This window comes from Eleutherodactylus coqui, chromosome 2 (genome assembly GCF_035609145.1).
Source record: "Eleutherodactylus coqui strain aEleCoq1 chromosome 2, aEleCoq1.hap1, whole genome shotgun sequence".
In the NCBI taxonomy this organism is placed as follows: Eukaryota; Metazoa; Chordata; class Amphibia; order Anura; family Eleutherodactylidae; genus Eleutherodactylus; species Eleutherodactylus coqui.
In genome coordinates this window covers 277654239-277673858 of record NC_089838.1, presented here as the reverse complement: position 1 = coordinate 277673858, position 19620 = coordinate 277654239, and the positions used below count along the sequence as shown (strand labels likewise).

Genomic DNA, 19620 nt, shown 5'->3' with positions numbered 1-19620 from the left:
CGCAGATGCTAGTGGTTTTCTGCGCGAATGTACGTGCATGCACAGTGTATCATCCGCACGGAAGTAAGATCTGTCTGCCCTCTCCAGCCGACACTCCGGCTTTTTGAATCTACGAAGTAGCGAGCGGTTCCTTCGCTCATACGCAATGTGTGTGAGCGCTAAAATGGAGCATGCTGTGATTTTCTTCCGTTCGCGGAATCTGCAATTCCTACTCGAATGTCTGAGCAAACCGGCGAAAGTTCATGCCTTTCAATGCCTGCATGTCGTCCGTGCGGAGGCTGATCGCGGAATCCGCAATTTAAGTCTGCCCGAATGAGCCCAGCCTTACTTATATCAACATTCCAATCACATGTATAGTTTCATTCAGCTTCTTCTAGGGAAGGGGGTTGTTCTTTGACCTGGAGTGTATCTGACACGTGATCTGTGTGTTGTACTCCCAGCTATTAGCATAGGAACAAGGGATGTAATGGAGAGCGGTGACAGCAGATGCGCCCTTCTGCTTCGCAGGTCTGTCCATTACTAGATTATTGATTTTTCTATGGAGACAAATGAGTTGTATTTTAGCACCATTTGTGACATCCTAACTTATCCACACGAGGACGGCTGCATCTTCTGGCTAGAGATTGTCTCATAAAGGCTCTTTTGGGTTGTATGGATCTCTTAGAAGGGTCTCCCGCTAGGGACCCCCCATCCCTATGGACCAGTAAGGCGCAGCCCAATCATCTGTATTGCTCATCTTATGTATAAAACGCTAAATCAGTTCATTTGTGTCATACAAATACACATTTCTGGTCCGATTTTTGAGTAACATTTTGCATGAGCGTTCTTCAACATGAGGCAACGAGTACTGGCGGAATGAAAAATCAAAAACTTACTGACTTCCCTTGTGATTTTATTTATTTATTTTTTGTCAATAGCAACCAATCACAGCGCAGCTCTCATTTCATATACGACTGAGTTAAAATAAAGGCGTAATCAAATTTTTGACGAACGAATGATTTGGGACCACTGCAAAATGGAGCAGTAACATCAGTTATTATGTAGAAGAAGGAAATGACTTTGAAAGCCCAATTTTCAATAACCAATCCCTGCACTTATAGCGGCGTGCAACGCACCTAGTGTGTAATGAAGGCCATTTGTAGCCGGCTGATTGCACTGCCAGTATCTGCTGCATTTTTGTGAGGTAAAACCTTTAGACCGCTTTCACACGGGCAACAAAGTCACACTATTTTCTCGCGGGCAACAAACCGCATGTATGTGAAGCCCACGCTCCCCAATGGGTTCCTTCACATTAGCAATGTTTTGTTTGCTACTACATTGCGAGAAAAAAAATCATGCCTAGCTCTATACAGCTGTGATTTGCGATGTTTTGTAGCCCATGTTTCCTATGGAGCCTTCCTATGTGTTACATCATTAAAAAACGCAGTTTTCGTGTGGTGTGATGTACCTTTTACAGTAGGAAGTCCTAGTGTTTGAGCTCTAAAATAAACCCTAGCTGCATTAAAAAAACAAAACACAATACATCACTTAACAGGAGCTGGCCGCTCCGCAGCTTCGGCACTTGTTTCTAGTCTTCAGCCACTTGCTTTGTGGTCAGGGGTTTCAAAAATCCCGCCTCCCGGAAGCGCTGGCTCTGATTGGTTCATCAATAAACCAATCACAGCCATCGCATTGAATGACAGGAGTTCTAGGTGTTCAGTAGAGATGAGCGAGCGTACTCGAAAAAGCACTACTCGCTCGAGTAATGTGCTTTATCCGAGTATCGCTGTGCTCGGGTCTGAAGATTCGGGTGCCGCTGCGGCTGACAGGTGAGTCGCAGCGGGGAGCAGGGGAGAGCGGGCGGGAGAGAGGGAGAGAAAGATCTTACCTCCGTTCCTCCCCGCTCTCCCCTGCAGCTCCCCGCTCCGTGCCGGCACCCGAATCTTCAGACCCGAGCACAGCGATACTCGGATAAAGCAAATTACTCGAGCGAGTACTGCTTTTCCGAGTACGCTCGCTCATCTCTAGTGTTCAGCGAATGAAGATGAAGTGGGCTAGAGATCTCATCCGGCTGTCTGTTTACACAGGCCGATGGTCGCTTCTCACCGGGTCTCCAGTCGTTGGCTGTCGATGGGATGACTATCGCCTTATTCCCTGTTACCAGTGGGAAAAATAAAGGTGCTACTCCATAATGTTGCAGGTCGCCTGAGCCACTTGTGTACCGCACGTTGCGCTACTGTTCTGGCACATTTTACTTGATGAATGAGGCTCAGCAAGAGTTGACAAGCGGACTAGTCGATCTTTCTAAAGAGAGATTCTGGAGGATGGACCCTTTTATTTCAGCGCTGTTCTCTTGCTCTTTGTCATACACATGATTTTCTGAAATCTGATTAACTTCTAATCTCCGTCAGATGTACATTGTGAGATGGAGGACAGGGTTATCTGTTCAGCGGCTTGTCAAGAACGGCAGACTGCAGAGCCGTGCTGTTTTTTTTTTTTTTTTTATTCAACCGCTGTTTGCAGAGATCTAAGAAGAAAGTAGCGCTGAGATAATGTGCTTTTAATGACTGATGAATTAGCTATGGCAAATTAGCACTTTGTTAAAGGACCACTCCAGCGAAAACACATTTTTCCATATCTGCCCCACCCCCTCCCCCTTGACCTGATTGACTGTCGCACTCTAGAGGTCCCCTCTATGTATTCTGCTCACTTCCCTTCACTGCAGCCCCCTGTCAAGCACCATCGTCAGGCTGATTGAAAGTAAGAAAAATCTCAATCTCGTGATGCATCAGCCCAACATTAGCTAGAGGCTATACCATTTTTGTCTGCAGGGGGAACAGTGTAATTATTATTGCCTTCTGTATTTACCTAAATAAGCTGCAGACAGGAGAATGAGCTGTGATCTCCTCTATTATACCTGTGTGATAATCGGCAGTAACTGTGACAGAAGTGCCGGTCTGCCCCACAACAGTTGCTGATGTTAAAGCATCACACAAACTGAAAAATTGACTAGAAAATGAATACATAACCCCAAGTAGATCTGAGCTGGTTAGAAATGAGCTCACGTGACAATCTGTGAAAAAAAAGGCCAGCAGATTTCGACATAACCCGTCAGGCTCTTCGCAATTACATCGCAAGAGTCCGATGACATCACAGAGGGAGCACACTCCCTCTGTGAACCCTTTACATGCTGCGATCTACATAGACTGTAGCAGGAAAGGGGTTAACAGCAGGGATCGTTGTCCGAATGCACCCCCGCTGTTGCAGAGGGAGGCCAGCTATCAGTGACAGGACGTAACTGTACGTTTTGTTGCATTAAGTACCCCGCAGCCAGGATGTACATTTACGATTATCGCTAAAACGATCGCCGATGAGCGAAGTTTTAGGGATAATCGTCCAGTGTAAATAGGCCTTAAGACTTTTTTTTAAAATGCCAGACAGGTAAATGGAAACTGATCGGACCCAATTACAGTCAAGGGGGTCCATTCTATACTGTTCACTTTTATCATAAAGCGGATCCGTTCAGCCGGGGGGGATTCCCCTTTCTTGCTCCTCTAATGGAGCCGGATAACAGAATCCCCTAACACGGGTGTGAACATAGTCTAATAGCCTCCATCACAGAGGCAATGCTATGAAGGTTTTGTCACAGCATTATGTGATTTTTCAGGGTTCCAAATTGATGCAGTTTTGGACCAATCGCGTGATCTGTGAACGGGCTACAAGGGCAGGAACAGTCTGTGAAGCTTACTTTAGAAACGTCACATCTATGGAAACTGCTTTATGATGTGTTGTCTGCACAGAGATTGAGTAAAGATGCCTCAAAGTCTCATTTCATGAAGCGGATGAGTATACTACAAGTTTCTTCATAGGACTACATAAAGCCGGTTGGTCTTTGAGTCTAGTCTGGCAGAAACCCAACAGGATGGCACGAAAAAAATGTGCATCGCTGTAGTGAAACTGGAGCTCTGAGATGAAGTGCGCAGATCAACACATCCGGCATCCACAGCAGGCGGCATTCTGTAGAGTATGGGAGGATGTTGTTGTTAGCCGTTTAGTCGTTCGCGACCCTCAAGGCGAGCTCCCTCCGTTTTTTTTCTTTCAGTTGTGTGATATCCATTCCAGTATCAGCTCTAGCAGTATCAGCCATTGTGTTCTTTGGCGGCCGGGTCTTCTTTTGCCACTGATCTGTCCAAGCATTATAGATTTTTCTAGCGACTCTGCTTGCATTATATGGCCAAAATCCGTGAGCCTAAGTCCGGTCATCTTGTCCTCCCATGAGTCTGAGCCCGGTCATCTTCCCCTCCAGTGATAGATCAGGTCTTATGTGATTCAGGACTTCTCTGTTTGTTACTCTCACTGTCCAGGGCATATGCAGCAGCTTTCGCCAGCACCACAGCTCAAACGCACCAATCCTCCTCCTATAAGCTTCCCTCGCAGTCCAGCTTTCACATCCATAAATAGCTATGGGGAAAACGGTGGTTTGTACTATCCTGTGTTCAGTTGATATACCGATATCCCTACTGTTCCAGATTTTGTCCATGTTTAACATCGCGCTTTTCCCCAATGCTATCCTACGTGTTATCTCTGGCATAGATTCTCCAGCCTGGTCAGTTTTAGAGCCAAGGAAGATGAAGACTTCACGCATTCTACGGTCTCGTTGTCTATTTTTATTTGCATTTGGCCATTTTTTGCAGCTGTCATGCTGTCAAGTCATCTGTTGCGAAGTTTGCACTTCACTCCTTACTATCGTATGAGCGCTTGCAGTGGTGCCGCTCAGAGATGTATCTGCTGTGACAAGTGGCACAGTGTGGTGTTCAACGATGATTCTGTCTTGGCAATGATAATTGCCGAGCAATGGCCTGGGGAGCGATGTGGCAGTAGGGCTGATCCTTGTGCCTTTTGATGAGGTGTTGCAACCCATCACACTACCATATCTTCAGGCTGTACCCATTGCTATTTTCCAGGAGGATATCATGCGGCCCCACACAGCAAATGGCGAGTCTACATTGCAGAATGTCCGGGGGATTCCTTGGCCAGCACGATTCCCAGATATCCCCTAGAATCGGTGGGACACGGTTGGACGTTGAGTTAGCACTCTTCCGCAGCCCAGTAATAGTGATGGACTGTGGGCTACAGCCAATACCAGAAGGTCAACCCTACTCGAGGACAGTATTCAAGCACTCATTGATTCCATGCCACGTCTTGTTAACCACTGTATCGGCCAACATGGCTGCCCAACTACTTACGGATCATCCTGTTTGTTGGGCAGCAGGAGACATGTAATTGTTTGACATTAAAATCAATTGTTCGGAACTTAATGTTTTGAATTTCATCTTATTTCGAGCATTTCTTCATGCTATGGCATTTTCTCTGTGAGGCTATGTATTTCGCCTACACAAGCAGTACAGTTCGGGACATCCCCCCCCCCCCCCCCTCCCGCTTTTTGCTTCTAGGCCGCAGTCTTTGGGTATGACACGTTAACCACGCTGTGCCTAAGAGTTTGTGTAGGGGATATATCCTCTTTAAAGCCTAATTTACAACATTTTTCCACCATGGATGCTGTTTGAACATTCAAAGTCTTATTAACTTAGTGCGGGCGGTGGAGTCATTGGGGACTTTTGTTGTGTCACTTTCATGAAATCCTTGCTTCCTGTTGACACCATGTAATCCACTAATTGCTGATGCTTTTAGTAAAGGTGGAAAGCACTTTTCTGCCGCCTTGTACCAATCTCAAGGCTTGTTAGAGAGCAGTGGTGCAGATTCAGAAGGGCGCACCCTAAATTTCCAGCCCATCAAGAGCTGTACAATGCCGAAGTATCTACAATGTAAGACAGAGCCTCGTTGACTCTCTTGACTTGTGTTCTACCATCATTCCTCACAAAATAATAATGCTGGAACGTTAAAAACAAAACTCTGTTGTAATGTTCCTCTGTTGCTCCTCCTGCAAATGTGAGTAAATTGATAGCCTTGTCTTGACATTTTTTTCTCTCCTTTTAATAGGGTGTCGTGCCACAAACTGATAGTGACCAATCCGAGCTGACAGTCAGTCCCATTGGCGGAGGATGGTATTACATAGCTGGCAATTTAGTCATACATTTTCAAGAGGAATAACAGGAACAGCACACGGATCTATGAAGAGTTTTCCCCATTGTTTTATGGGGAATACCAGTATTTACCAAAACAGACATGTCAGAGGAGAGTCCTCTTAAAGGGAACCTGTCAATAGGGGTGCACTAGGGTTCCCAGCACGGGCTTGTAGGGTAACACTTAAGGGAAAGCTACTATAAACCAGTGTTGTGCTCCCTTCATTGTCGGGGTCGGCTATCACTTTAAGATAAGAAAACCCCCTTAAAGACTTCTAATTACATATACTGTGAAGTTGATTGTGCTTTTCTGATGCCAGTTATCAACCATATTAGGCTGGTAATTGGCTGCAGCGGTTATGGCGCTATTACTGGAGCACTAGTGGCGGCCGCTGGCGCTCATGGCTTCCTGGTAATTGCTAGGCTGAACTTACAATTGCCAATTAGTGTAGTAGTGCCATTGTGTAGCGCTTGTGTGATGCTGATAGGATATACACTTCCCTCGCCCTAGTAGAATATCTTTCCCTCGGTTATATAAGGCATCGTCTACTAATGGTCGTCTGCTAGAATGCTGACCGCTCATCAGTTGAGAAGCACGGCATGCTCTTCTGTCAGGTTAATGTTTGTAGATGCAAAGAAATGGCTGTGTCATTACCCAGTTATTCCCCGAGGCCCCGAAGCTTGCCGTTAATGATCCAGGATTGCTTACTGCTGAGAACACCCGCTCTTATGTCATCTGGCCAGTATTCCAGGTGCGGCAGCACTCTGCTTCCTGGGGACATATAGTGCTGCTCATCCTGTGGCCTAGAGGAAGTTCTAGAAGGAGACGTTCACACCTAGCTGAAAATCTGCACCCAAAACCGCCATTAGTGCGGATTTTGATGCTGTTTTTGATACAAATCCACAGCAGATTTAACTTCTTTATTTGGCCGGGTGATATCTGCTGTGGATCTGTATCAAAACCCGCAATTTTTTGTTGTGGTGTTGACGCAAATTTTGGTGCAGATTTTCTGCTGTTGGGGTAAGCTTGCTGAAATTTTGCAACTTTCCCATTTATTTGATTGGGGTAAGGTGAGGATTGTCCATGGGCGGGTCGGATTCCGTGTGGGAATCCAGCCCTGCCCGCGGCCGGTGAGCCCCATTTACCTATACTTTCCCGGCAGCAGGATCCCCAGTGTCCACACGAATCCCTCCACTTCCAGGTTCGCATGGTCCTCACGGCATGCCATCGGACATGTGCAGTACAGTGTTTTGTTTCTTTTCTCAAATCTCCTGCTATCCCGCGGGATTCGCAGCACTTCTGCAGTGTCAGCTGCGGGTGTGCCACGGATCAGACGGCTTCCATCGACTTTAATGGAAGGCATCCTTGCAGGATTTGCAGAAAAATGGAGCATCCTGCGATTTGTTTTCCGGACCACCGCCCTATGAATCAACGAATGTTTAATAGTAGAACAAAATAAAGTAGATTTGGTGACCTGGTGCACAAAGGGTTAATGCGCTACGTGCGTTACAATTCAACATAAACCGCCTGTACTCCTTCTATCCAGGGAGGATATGTTGCTCTCCCATTTATGCCTATGTGTATCATTCTGCTACTGTTTTATACATATATGGACACTCCCTACTTTTCAGAGCACAAGTCATAGGTATGGCTTAAAAAAAAAAAATTTCAATGTATTCAATTAAAATCGCCTTGGATTAGGTCATATACACTTGATTACTATAAGTCTGTTCAATAATACATTATATTTCTGCATATAGACATGTTAAAATGATTAATATCAAATAATTAATGCATTGTTAATAACTTATTAATCGATGGATAATTATGCACTATTTATGCATTATAGATTAATCAAACAAATCGATACAAATAAATAATGGATAATATATAATTAATGCTGATTTTAATTTTTTTTTATTATTTATGGCTATCTGGATAATAAAAGTATGCCTAATGAAACCCGCCCATGGGCATGAGGCCGAGAAAATCGTGCGAGAATTGTACATCACGAGAAGCATAAATATGAATGGCGGCATACAAAAAAGGAGTTTTTTTTTTTGTTTTTTTTTTTAATTTACCGCGGCATGAAACAAAAATCATGGCTTGTTTTATCTCTGTGCGTTCCGTCAGAATGCCTCGCCCATTGTTTTCATTGGCGCTGGCAGGGCATTGCAAGGCGTGTGAGGTTTCCCAGTGAAAACAATGGGAAACACTCTGTCATCCTGAAAGCCGCAGCACAGGATCGCTACTGCCCTAAAGTGATATGGGACAGCTTGGTGGTAATTCTCATGGATGCTGTAAAGTGGCCATTACAGTTGGAAAGAAATCATCTTTGAGGTTCGTCAACCCCTTCCTACATCGATAAGTATGTTAGTGATTCCCTGTTTCCCGGCTTTTAAGGGAGGCTTGAAATATTAGACCTACCCTAAAAATAAGCCCTAGTTACACTACCTAAAAAAATAAATTAGCTAGCAGGCTTGGTCCAGGTCCCTCCCGCTGCTCTCTAGAGGTTTAATGTGGTTCGGCATGGTTCTCGCAGTCCATCATCACTTCCTGGTTACAGGATTCATAAATCCCACCTTTAGGCTGTATTCCCACGAACGTATATCGGCTCGGTTTTCACGACGAGCCGATATACGTGGTCCTCATCTGCAGAGGGGGGAGGATGGAAGAGCCAGGAGCAGGAACTGAGCTCCCGCCCCCTCTCTGCCTCCTCTCCGCCCCTCTGCACTATTTGCAATGGGGAGAGGCGGAACGGGGCAGGGCTAATTCTCTGAACTTAGCCCCACCCCCGTCCCGCCTCCTTTCATTGCAAATAGTGCAGAGGGGCGGAGAGGAGGCAGAGAGGGGGTGGGAGCTCAGTTCCTGCTCCTTGCTCTTCCATCCTCCCCCCCCGCACATGAGGACGACGTACATCGGCTCGGCGTGAAAACCAAGCCGATATACGTTCGTGGGAATGCAGCCTTAGGGAGTGATGGCTGTGATTGGCTGAGCAGCAGTCAAATAACCAATCAATGCAGTGCTGGATGAACCAGTCACAGCCATCGCATTGGTTCATCCAGCGATGCATTGATTGGCTGAGCAGCGGTTGAAGAACCAATCATGAGCGGCTGAGGACTGTGGGAAGCACATTGGAGCTATGGAGAGCAGCAAAAAGGATGTGGACCCAGCCTGCTAGGCAAGTATAATAAGAACTAGTACCTCTTTTGGGGCAAAAATTTATATAAGACAGGGTCTTATTTTGGGGGAAACACTGTAGATCTGTGACTTGTAGGATGCTGCAGAGATCCGGCATTGAGAAGTCTGATCAAGTGGATTAATAGAATTCAGGGGAGAGGACTGACTTCAGGGATAGGGTTGTCAGTTATTTTCCCCTGGAAACCAATACTTCAGACTCTCATATAAACTAGGAATCAAAGTATAATGTGTGTGCAACCTAGTACTGACCGTCTGATTACTGCATTGTTCCTATGTATTGTATGCAAGGTATAAACAACATCTTTGTACACTCACTGACATGTTCTAAATAGCTCACACAACTAGTAAACCACCAGGGAACTAAAGGCCCTTTTACATGCAACAATTATCTCTCAAAATTTGTCCAAATGGCCTTTAAATGAGGGATAATTGTTGCATGTAAATGTGGGCATCGTGCACTTTTCGTCTGAACGGTGGATTTTGGTTGCTTAAAATTCTTCATTCAGTAGCTGAAACACTGAGCAAATACTTTCCATTTGAATGTATTTTGCTCATCTTTTAATAGACTACAGGATGTTCTCCCCGCAGTATGCTTATACTTAAAGAATGTCCCAGCAGCTGTTTACACAACTGGGAGTGTGTTTAAACACAGGTTGGGCTCAGCAAACAACTCATAGAGGTCCTTTTACATGCAAATGAAGATGATAAAGTGTTAATGGCCATTAAAGCCTTAAACACTTTATGCAAATAGCTGAATATTTCAATCTTTCAGCTGTCTTTGCGTGTAAAAGGGTCTTAAGAGTAGCTGTGCTTTACTCTGTATATTTTTTAGGAAAAAAAAAAACAAAAAAGAGTAAGGCCGCCTGCAGACGGGCGGAAATTCCGCGACGGGATTTCCCACAGGATTGCTGCCACTGAAAGCCTGCATAGGATTGCGTTAACAAACGCAATCCTATGCAGACGCCCGCGGTTTGGCCGTGCAAAAGCTCACGCGGCAAACAAACTGCGGTATGCCCTATTTCTGTGCACATGAAAGAGCCCGGGCCGCGGGAGAGGTGAGTGCCCGCACTGCTCTCTGCAGGCACTTGGGTCGGGTCCCGCTGTGAGAATTCTCGCAGCCGGATCCGACCCGGCCGTCTGCAGGCGGCCCAAGTGATTCTATGAATTTTTTCAATGTGTTTAAGTAAGTCTGTTTTGTACATTTTACATGTCTGTCCAGCCTCTGTTTCAAGATTTCAGTTGAAGGAGAACCTGCCACCTCCTGTGGCAAAAATGTCGAACAACACTGGGCCTTGAACAGAGCCTTGTGGTACTCACTTGACACATTCTTCCACTTGGATGTGCAGCCATTTATGACCATTCTGTTATGTCCATCAGCGAACAGGCAGGTGTGAAGAGATGTTGTCTTTAGCAGTATGGCTTCTTCAGAGGCAGGAGCCTTATAAAAAAAGATGTCAGGAGACTTATAACACTAAGGCAGACATTGATTATTACACTCTTCTATGTAAGCCACTGTGCCTGCTCTAGAGATAACAGTGCAGGCAGGAGCTCCCTGCTCAGCTATGCAGTTAGCCGAAGATAGCTTTTTAGATGCATAGCTCAATAGGGTCATTTTCTATAAAAGTGTACAGAATAGGCGAATTAAACACATTGCAAAAAAGCTTAGAATCCCTATTTTGTACTGATTTTACTTAAAATAAATAAATAAATAAAGTGGGGCTCTCTAAAAGGCATTTCTGCAGTTTTTTTACAGTTTGCCTCCAAATAGTAATGTCAGTGAGACGTATGATTGTAGAATATAACCATCTTAATCCTTAAAGATAATGTGTCATCAGAAAGTGGCCTATTATGTAAATTGAGCTTTATGTTACCAAAAATTTGTGAAAAGAATGTTTAGTTGTATCTATGCTGCTCAAAAAAAAGGCCTTTAGAAATTGATGGCCTGTACTCGGGATAGGCTATAAATATTTGGTGGGGGCCTGTCGTTTAGGACCCCCATCGATTAGCTGATTAAATGGGCTGTGGTGCTTGTGTGAGCTTTTATTTTGTTATGTCAGTCTTTCGGAGTCCTACAGGCTGGCCCCATTCATATGTTCGTTTGTTCCCCTGTGAATCTCACTCTTCACATTGCGTGGTGTACCACCGATCGGCGAACATTTTTAGGCTTGGGTAAACTGAATAATCAGCCGATGACAGAGCGTTTATTCGCTGGATGATTGTTGGTCCTTTTTACCCAGCCTGGTTCTTGGGTGAACAAGTGTGTGGAGGATTATTTGTGTCCCGAAATCAGCCCACTTAACAGGACCTTAAAGAGGTTATCCAGTTACTCAACAACTTCCTTTTAATAGGCCTATCTGTAATCAAATAACAAAACATTACTTACCTCCCCTCCGCTGCTGTACTCCCGCTGTGGTCCCAGTGTTTGTTTTGACAGTGGACATCAGAGGAAGTCAGGTGACTGCTGCAGCCAATCCGAAGCTGCGCCATCACATTCCCAAACTCCTGGTGGTATGGCCACCAGGATGTGAGCACTGATGCAGGAGAGTGAGAGGTGACACTGCAGCCTCTGAGTGGCTACAGCGGTCACCTGACTTCCTCTGACGGACACTATCTAAATAAACAGTGGAAGTGCCGCATTGGATACTGGTGACAGAGGAGCCATAAGTAATGTTCTTGTTTGTCATTTTTAATACAGATATGCCTATTAAAGGGAAGTTGCCAGGGAACCGGACATCCCCTTTAAGTCATTACCTCCTTTGCCCTTCCATTTGTAACATAATTGCTCTGGTCTGTTTTTATCATGTATCGCCTCTTGTACAATGTCTTGTAAGCTGTGATCACATCTGTGCGGGAAACTGCTAGAAGACTCAGCTGCAAACCTGGTCCAATATGGTGGTGAAAGTAGTGCAGCATGGTGTGCTATTTTGTTTTCTGGTAAAATACAAGGCACAATGATGAACACCATCCAGAATTTCGGTTGCCGCTGGTGTCCATCAAATGACAGATCCGGTACTGCTTTATTTCTGTTACACAGATGGAACACACAAATGGAAGTACTGACTTGGGTGTGAATGCGGCCTTAACGGGGTTGTTCAAGAATAACAAGTTGCTTTCGCTGGTGCTGGCGCGGGACCCCGGGCGCTGTCGCGGGACCCCTGTCGCCCATCCTCCTCACTGGGGCGGTTACGGCACACCCCACAGTGAGGAGGAGACTAGATCTCCTTTCATTTCAAAGGGACTGCCAAGATAGCCGAGCAGGTGCCGCTCAGCTATTTCCATCAGCCCCATTAAAATAAACGGAGCACTGGCTGCACATGTTTGGTCAGTGCCAAAGTGACCACCTTCCTTGTGGAAGAAGCGACCACCACAGTGACTGGAGAGCGGGACACAGGAGTCCTGTCCTCCATATCTGTGAGACCCCCACCCCTTACTGATCAGCAACTTAATCCCCCTGGGATCACTTTCCATTCTGGTACAACACCTTTAAAAGTTTTTTTTTCTTTTCCTTCATTGATGTGTTCTCCTGCCTGAGGGGAGTCTGTGCTCCCATAGCTTGCAAATAATTTTGTTGTTTTCTAGCCAGCTGGTAAAGGTATCATTGCTATAATATCTTCATCTTTAATGACCCAAGTATTTTACATCACGTAATGCAGAACCACGTTACTCTTTCTGTACATACATTAGACTGCTAATATTTGGTGGAGCACGATATTTGGGAGGTGGTCTGCTGATCACTAGTAGATTGCCTGAAGGGAAGAAACTTCTAGTAGTCATCTGAGTCTTACAATGACCATGTGACCCACATTTTCACCCTTTCGGCTTTGTGTTAGTTCCTTTGGCATTCTGTACCCCTTGCTTCAGTCTGAAGAGCTGGTTGGTGTCCAGTAGAAAACATGGGAGCTTCCTACTGATCGTGACCTGAAAAGAACATTTTTCTCCTGAAGCGCTCTTTTAGCATTTTTTATTGTAAGGTAGTAGTGCAAGATGGCCATTTCCTTTTTATATTCATCCCACTGCTAGGGTTATTCGGGGATCATCAGATGACCCACGGCGCACGTAATCTAATTTGGTAACCAATCCTTGCAACAAGTAACTTCTATGCTTTTTTGGTAAAAAAAAAAAAATAAGTAACAATTTGATTCCAGTCCCATGGTGCATCACATGTCCTAATTGCATATGGCTTGTGCAGTTAGGGCATATGCTGCAAACCCAGAAGCCGAGCCTGCTCCATGCACCTTGTGTATCTTCTGTCTTTGACAAACGCCACCTGCCCACAGCAGCCGCAATCGTAACGCTACTGTTAACTCCTTAAATGCCAATGTTCTGACATTTAAATGTCCTGATTGATTAGAATTAGAGATGAGTGAGCATACTCGCTAAGGGCAATTACTCGATCGAGCATTGTCCTTAGCGAGTACCTGCCCGCTCGGAAGAAAAGGTTCGGCTGCTGGCACGGGGGACCGGTGAGTTGCGGCAGTGAGCAGGGGGGGGGGGGAGAGAGGGAGAGAGAGATCTCCCCTCCGTTCCTCGCCGTTCTCCCCCGCCGCTCCCCGCCCGCCGCCGGCAGCTGAATCTTGTCTTCCGAGCGGGCAGGTACTCGCTAAGCGCAATACTCGATCGAGTAATTGCCCTTAGCGAATATGCTCGCTCATCTCTAATTAGGATGTAATTGCCCCAGATTTGTTGCAGTCATCAGATGCCATGAAGAAGATCCACCGCACTCTTGTTTGCAAATTAACTAAATTGTATTCACATTTAATCAGACCATATTCAGAATAAATGCATTTAATTTAATCTCCAGTTTTATCATATCCCATTCATATTCATATCCACATCCAATGTTATTCCATCATGTCATCCATTTCAAACACGCATTTCCGGCCTCAAAAATGTGTTACATTAATTTATTAGTATAATTATAATTATGACTGGAGATTAAATGAAATACGTTTATTCTGAACATGGGTTGTGATTACACATCAAGAAAATTTTGTTCACTTGCAAATAACATGCACTGAATCTTATACAGCCCTGCATGAGCAGTGTAGATGTCATTTCAGTTGATGTGAGACAGTAAATTACTTGCGATTAGCTGCAATAGCCACATCCAAGTGTCTCTCTTTCCCTCGTCTCCATAGACAACTATGGGCAACATGAGACAACACCCTCCTCCACTTCCTGTTATCTGTATTGGTGTCTCTGTTACTAGAGACTGACTTCACATGACAACAGGCAGTGGAAGTAGTTTAGAAGGAAGGTAGAGCCCCCTAGTGGCCAGCACTAAAGAGCGATTTTTTTCAGCACAAAATGTCATTTTAGATAACATGTCTTTTTGGGTACATAAAGTGATTTGCATTTTTCTGGTTATCACATTTATATTACACCTTCTTCGAAAAAAAACCGTTGGCCATTTAACATGTTGTAAATATTATGCTTTCTTCTAGGAGGTTGAACCTGAAGTTAAACTTGATGGGGAAACTGCGTCAGACAGTGACAGCAAAACAGATACTGGCGGTACACAGCAAGGCACCCCGACTGATGACACCCCAGAAGTCCTCAACCGCGCCTTGTCAAGTCTTTCTTCCAGGTCACATCTTTTTTTATAATGCGCTAAAGAGACCGTAACCCACTGATGTGCCTTCTAGTAAAAGCTCATTTGCTACCATTATGTTTGCTATGCAGGAGTTAAATGCTCATTGTGATGAGAACATCAGAGCTGTTGACTTGTGTTCATTGACTGACTGCACTGTAAGCAGATTACAGACAATCCTCAGCTGGCAGCACCACTAATGAATTGCTGCAACCACCAAAATCTAGAATACTGCAGCCTGCTAGAAATCCCCAATCCCCTCAGGTGGCTGTACAATATGTGTGCTTTAGGTAAGCGCTTTATTTCAACTTGAAGCAACGAAACCCAGCTTTCCCAGACTCTTCACTAAAGACTAGTGTTAACCGACTAGGGACCCGATTTCAAAAACTAATTGTGAATCCGGACTCCCGATTCTGCTTGCTCTTCCCGATTCTGCTTGCTCTTCCCGATTTCTGCTTGCTCTTCCCGATTTCTGCTTGCTCTTCCCGATTTCTGCTTGCTCTTCCCGATTTCTGCTTGCTCTTCCCGATTTCTGCTTGCTCTCCCCGACTCTTCAGTTTAAAATCAATTCGAGTAAAGATCGGGTTCTCTAATTTGGTCTCCTTGATTAATAGCGGAGGTGATAACGGCCACCCTAGCGGTTAGCATGGCTGCTTTTCAGCAGTGATGTCCCAGGTTCAAATCCCCATCAAGGTTAACACACCTGTCATTTCTGATCAAAAAAAAGACAATATTTCAGTGGGGGATTTTTTTTTTTTGCAAAAAATTGAATTGGGTTGATTTGATTTGATCCGATTTAGCAAAAATCGGCCTGATTTTATCACAACAAGCAACACTACTAAAGACCTATTTGCCATGCCGTAGTCTGCTGTAACAGCCTCTATTGCAAGTGTGGGAAATCCTGTTCTAGCATTCGGGTACTGATATTGTAATTGGCCCGATTTATCCCATTGAAGCCTGGTATGTTGCAGTCAGTACTTCATTTACTAAAGCAGACGCATCAGGAGAGGTGACGGGTCCTTTTTTAACTTTTGTTTCCATAAAATAATTCTGGAGCATGTTTTCTTGTAACTCTGCAAATAAGGGAGATGGAATAATACTTCACAGTGCCACCTAATGGAAGGCAGCATTCCTTCAAGCCAAAGTTAGACTCTTTATACAAGCCTTGTAACAATGACTGGGAATTAAAAGCAAAGCCAGACTTCATGTACAGACAGCTGTTTCAGGTTATTTGCCCTTCATCAGTGTATAGTAGGAGTCTCGCTTTGCTAGTGAGAGGCCTGGGACAGGGGTACCACTGTGGAGGTATTATTCCATCTTCCTTATTTGCATATTACCCCGAGGAGCATGAATGTCCTTTTGAGTCTCCTCACTCACAGTCGAGGTGCTTTCCCTAAAGAGAAAAGATAGTTTCTTGTAACTCTATGCTGTGCCGTTCTTCTGGTGTTCCTACGAAGAAAAATTATGAATTGACAACTGGGTGTCACCAGTTGGGGGGGGGGGGGGGATGTTCCTGCTCACTCTGATATTGTCCAAGAAGTGCTTACAGTATCAGACTGTGGGGACACACCGCTTTGGGAAGGAAATGGTTCTTTTTAACTTATGCATACATTTCCTGGAGAAATAACAAGAATGGCAAAATGTAGAGTTCTAAGAGACTATGCTCCAGAATTTTTGTTCTTTGGGGAATACAGGTATTTACTAAAACAGACAAGTCAGGAAAGCTCACAGGCCCTCTATACTGGGGTATTCCTGCAAGATTGCATTATTCCTTATCCATTGGATAGTCAATAATTAACTGGGTAGGGGACCAATAGCTGGGATACCCACCGATCGCCTGATTGGTCCCCCTGAAAAATGAATCAAGTGGTGGTGTGTGCTTTGTCACTGCCGAATTCATTTCTATGGGGGCGCTGGAGAATGACAAGTGCTTAAACTTGGCTATGTTTGGCGCTTCCATTGAAATGAATGAGGTCATGGAAAAGCATTCGCCCTGCTGTTTATGTATATCTTCCAGTCTCTCAAGGGAACACTAGACCCCCACTCTGGCGATCAGTGGTTGGACCTCACCGATCATCTAGTTATTCCCTATCCTGTAGAGGTGGGTCATAACTTTATCCTACAGAATACCCTTTAAGGCCAGTTAAGCCTTTCCATACCATTCTTAGAAAACCATTGAGTTGTTACTCGACTCTTTCTTCACCTGGTGCAAAGATTGTGAAGGCAGCCCTGCTAATATCTAAGTACCCGGGTTAAGTAGCTTTGTGCAGGATCGGAGGCAGTTGTTGCACTGCCAATCTGTCTAGCTATTATCCTCCAGATGTGTTCTGCATTGGTTTGCTAGCGAAGGGGTAACCTGGTGGCAAATGTTGAATTTTCATGCAGGGGGCAGTGACGCTTTTACCTAGTTCTCAATGAAATGAGCCGCCTGTATAGTGTTCGCTCAGATTCTCTTAGTAGTCACTTTCCACTTTGGCTAATATGGCTTTACTTTCCTTAATTGGGTTAAAAAAAATACATTTCAGATACCCAACAGAATCTCCTTTAATGAACTGTGAAAATGAGCTCCGAACCAGAACTGGATTTAATATCATTGTGCATTTCTTATAGCTGGCGCTGCTATCTGAGTCTTTTACAGACATTGATATTGGTTTAATCTAAAGAAATCTGCTATTGAAATGTAAGAAAAGCTTTACTTTGTCACCAGATGCCTCTTAGAGCAGCCATGTTTAATGAGATCACATGACCGAGCGACCCAAGAGCAGTCACCCAATACCGCGTTATCAGAACGAGCTGCCATGGTGGTACCGTAGTGCGTCCAGCCAATGGGCTCATGACTATTCATGACTGGTAACTGAAGACCTTGCATGCTCCTCTCCTTATTTCTTTAACCAGGCAGTAGTTGAGATGGGCTTTTCCTCTGACTGTAACAATAAGTAAATTAGGTTCTTTCCTCACAGGATAAGGCCTCTAGGTCAGGAAATGCTGCTTTAAATAGACCCAAGACAGGAGGGGGGGAGGCTGCTACAGTTTATCTAGCTTCATAATCCTCATCAGTGTTTGCCTGTGGGGGTCCTACAAGTAGTGGAAATGAAAAGGCAAGTGTACTAAACTACGATGTCATAAATGTATAGTACTTCTGCAGTGCTAAGTGTTTACATACTCACTGCTCGTGTGTCTCAGCATGGGGGAGGTGTAGGTAAAGTACTGCTTAAACCTAAGGGCTGACTCACATAAGAGTGTTGGTAGAGCGTATTCCACAAGCAAGTCTTCCATAGGTGGCTGAATTGCTGCTCACACAAAAATCGCAGCATGCACTATCTTGGCACGCATTATGCATGCATACACCCCAAGATAGTGCATGGCAATTGGCAGCATGCAGCAATTATGCTAATAGCATTGTGTACTTCCTGTGTGTCTTCCACGGGCGGCACGCAGTGAATTACGGTTCTCTGAGCCCGGCCGAACTCGGATCAACAGTCTATAGAAATATATGTAGTATAGAAAATAGCACCTCATAGTGCATTTATAAGCCCTATAAACCTATGGTGCTGAGAGGGCAGATTCTGCGTGGTCCCCGGGGATGTTCTTTCTTTATACTTACCCGGCTGCCCATTCCTTAGTTTATGGTGCTTGTACAGTAGGTGGTAACAGGTTCCCTTCCAGCTCGGCACACTGTCATATAATATGAGCAGCTGAGCTAGGAGCTCCCTCTTTAGACTATACACTAGAAATATGTAAAATGCATCTAGGAGTCATTGAAAAAGGCAAAAGGGGGGAAAAAAAAAGATATATGTGCATCCAGTTCACCCCCCCCCCCCCATGTTGATGCAGAGGAAGGCAAAAGAAAAAAAAACAAACAGCTAGGTAGAAGCAATTTTTCCCATTTATGGAAAAAAATTCCTTCCCGACTCCATTCTGGCAATCGGAATAATCCCTGGATCACCGCCCCTTATGATGTTAGTGATTCGAACCTATAATATTGTATCGTTCAAGGAAGGCGTCCAGCCCCTCTAGTACTCTTTCATCCAAGTTACCCCTTTTGTTTATAAAAATGTAAAAAAAAATCAATACATGTGTGAATCAGTTCCTAATATCACATGTTCCAAAGTGTTATATTACTGAGAACCTTATAGCGTTATTGCGGTCTCCTGTATTTCAGAACGTTTTGTATTATATGTCGCACCCATTCTATAAAGTATAAGTTGAGGAATTAATGATGCAATTGTTAGGCTCTCTCTTTACAGTAGCCTTATGGCTTCCATCTGGCCCAAAGCCTTGACCGTTTCGGCCATGACCATCTCTCTGTTCAGAGCCTTCGTCACACATTACGTCACAGTTGATGGGGAACAAATGGATCAGCAAATGTTTGGTTGCCCAGTTGTTGACTTGGCTGACTGTAGTGTCTTTTGTATTTCCTCTCCGACTAGATGGAAGAACTGGTGGGTCAGAGGCATCCTCACACTAGCCATGATTTTCTTCTTCTTCATCATCATCTATTTGGGACCTATAGTGCTCATGATGATTGTAAGTGCCACATTGGGGTTTCTGGTAATGTGGGAGAATAAACTGAATTACAACCCTTGTATTGTGTTTTGTTTTTTTTCTACAGGTGATGTGTGTGCAGATCAAGTGTTTCCAGGAGATTATCATGATTGGCTACAATGTCTACCATTCCTACGATCTACCTTGGTTTCGAACACTTAGCTGGTAGGCAAATGGTTTTGGTGAAGGACCTGAAGACCTTCATTTTAGTCCATTACTGG

The 19620-nt window shown here is 44.6% G+C and overlaps 1 protein-coding gene across 1 annotated transcript in view; it reads left to right on the top strand.

Annotated features, from left to right (window-relative positions):
- The window catches only part of CDS2 (CDP-diacylglycerol synthase 2), a 65343-nt gene that overhangs the window by 16020 nt on the left and 29703 nt on the right, over nt 1–19620 (top strand). Inside the window, exons 2-4 of the mRNA XM_066593058.1 lie at nt 14709–14851; nt 19285–19381; nt 19467–19564. Coding sequence (XP_066449155.1) covers nt 14709–14851; nt 19285–19381; nt 19467–19564 — 338 coding nt within the window. The remainder of the gene's footprint in view (nt 1–14708; nt 14852–19284; nt 19382–19466; nt 19565–19620) is intronic.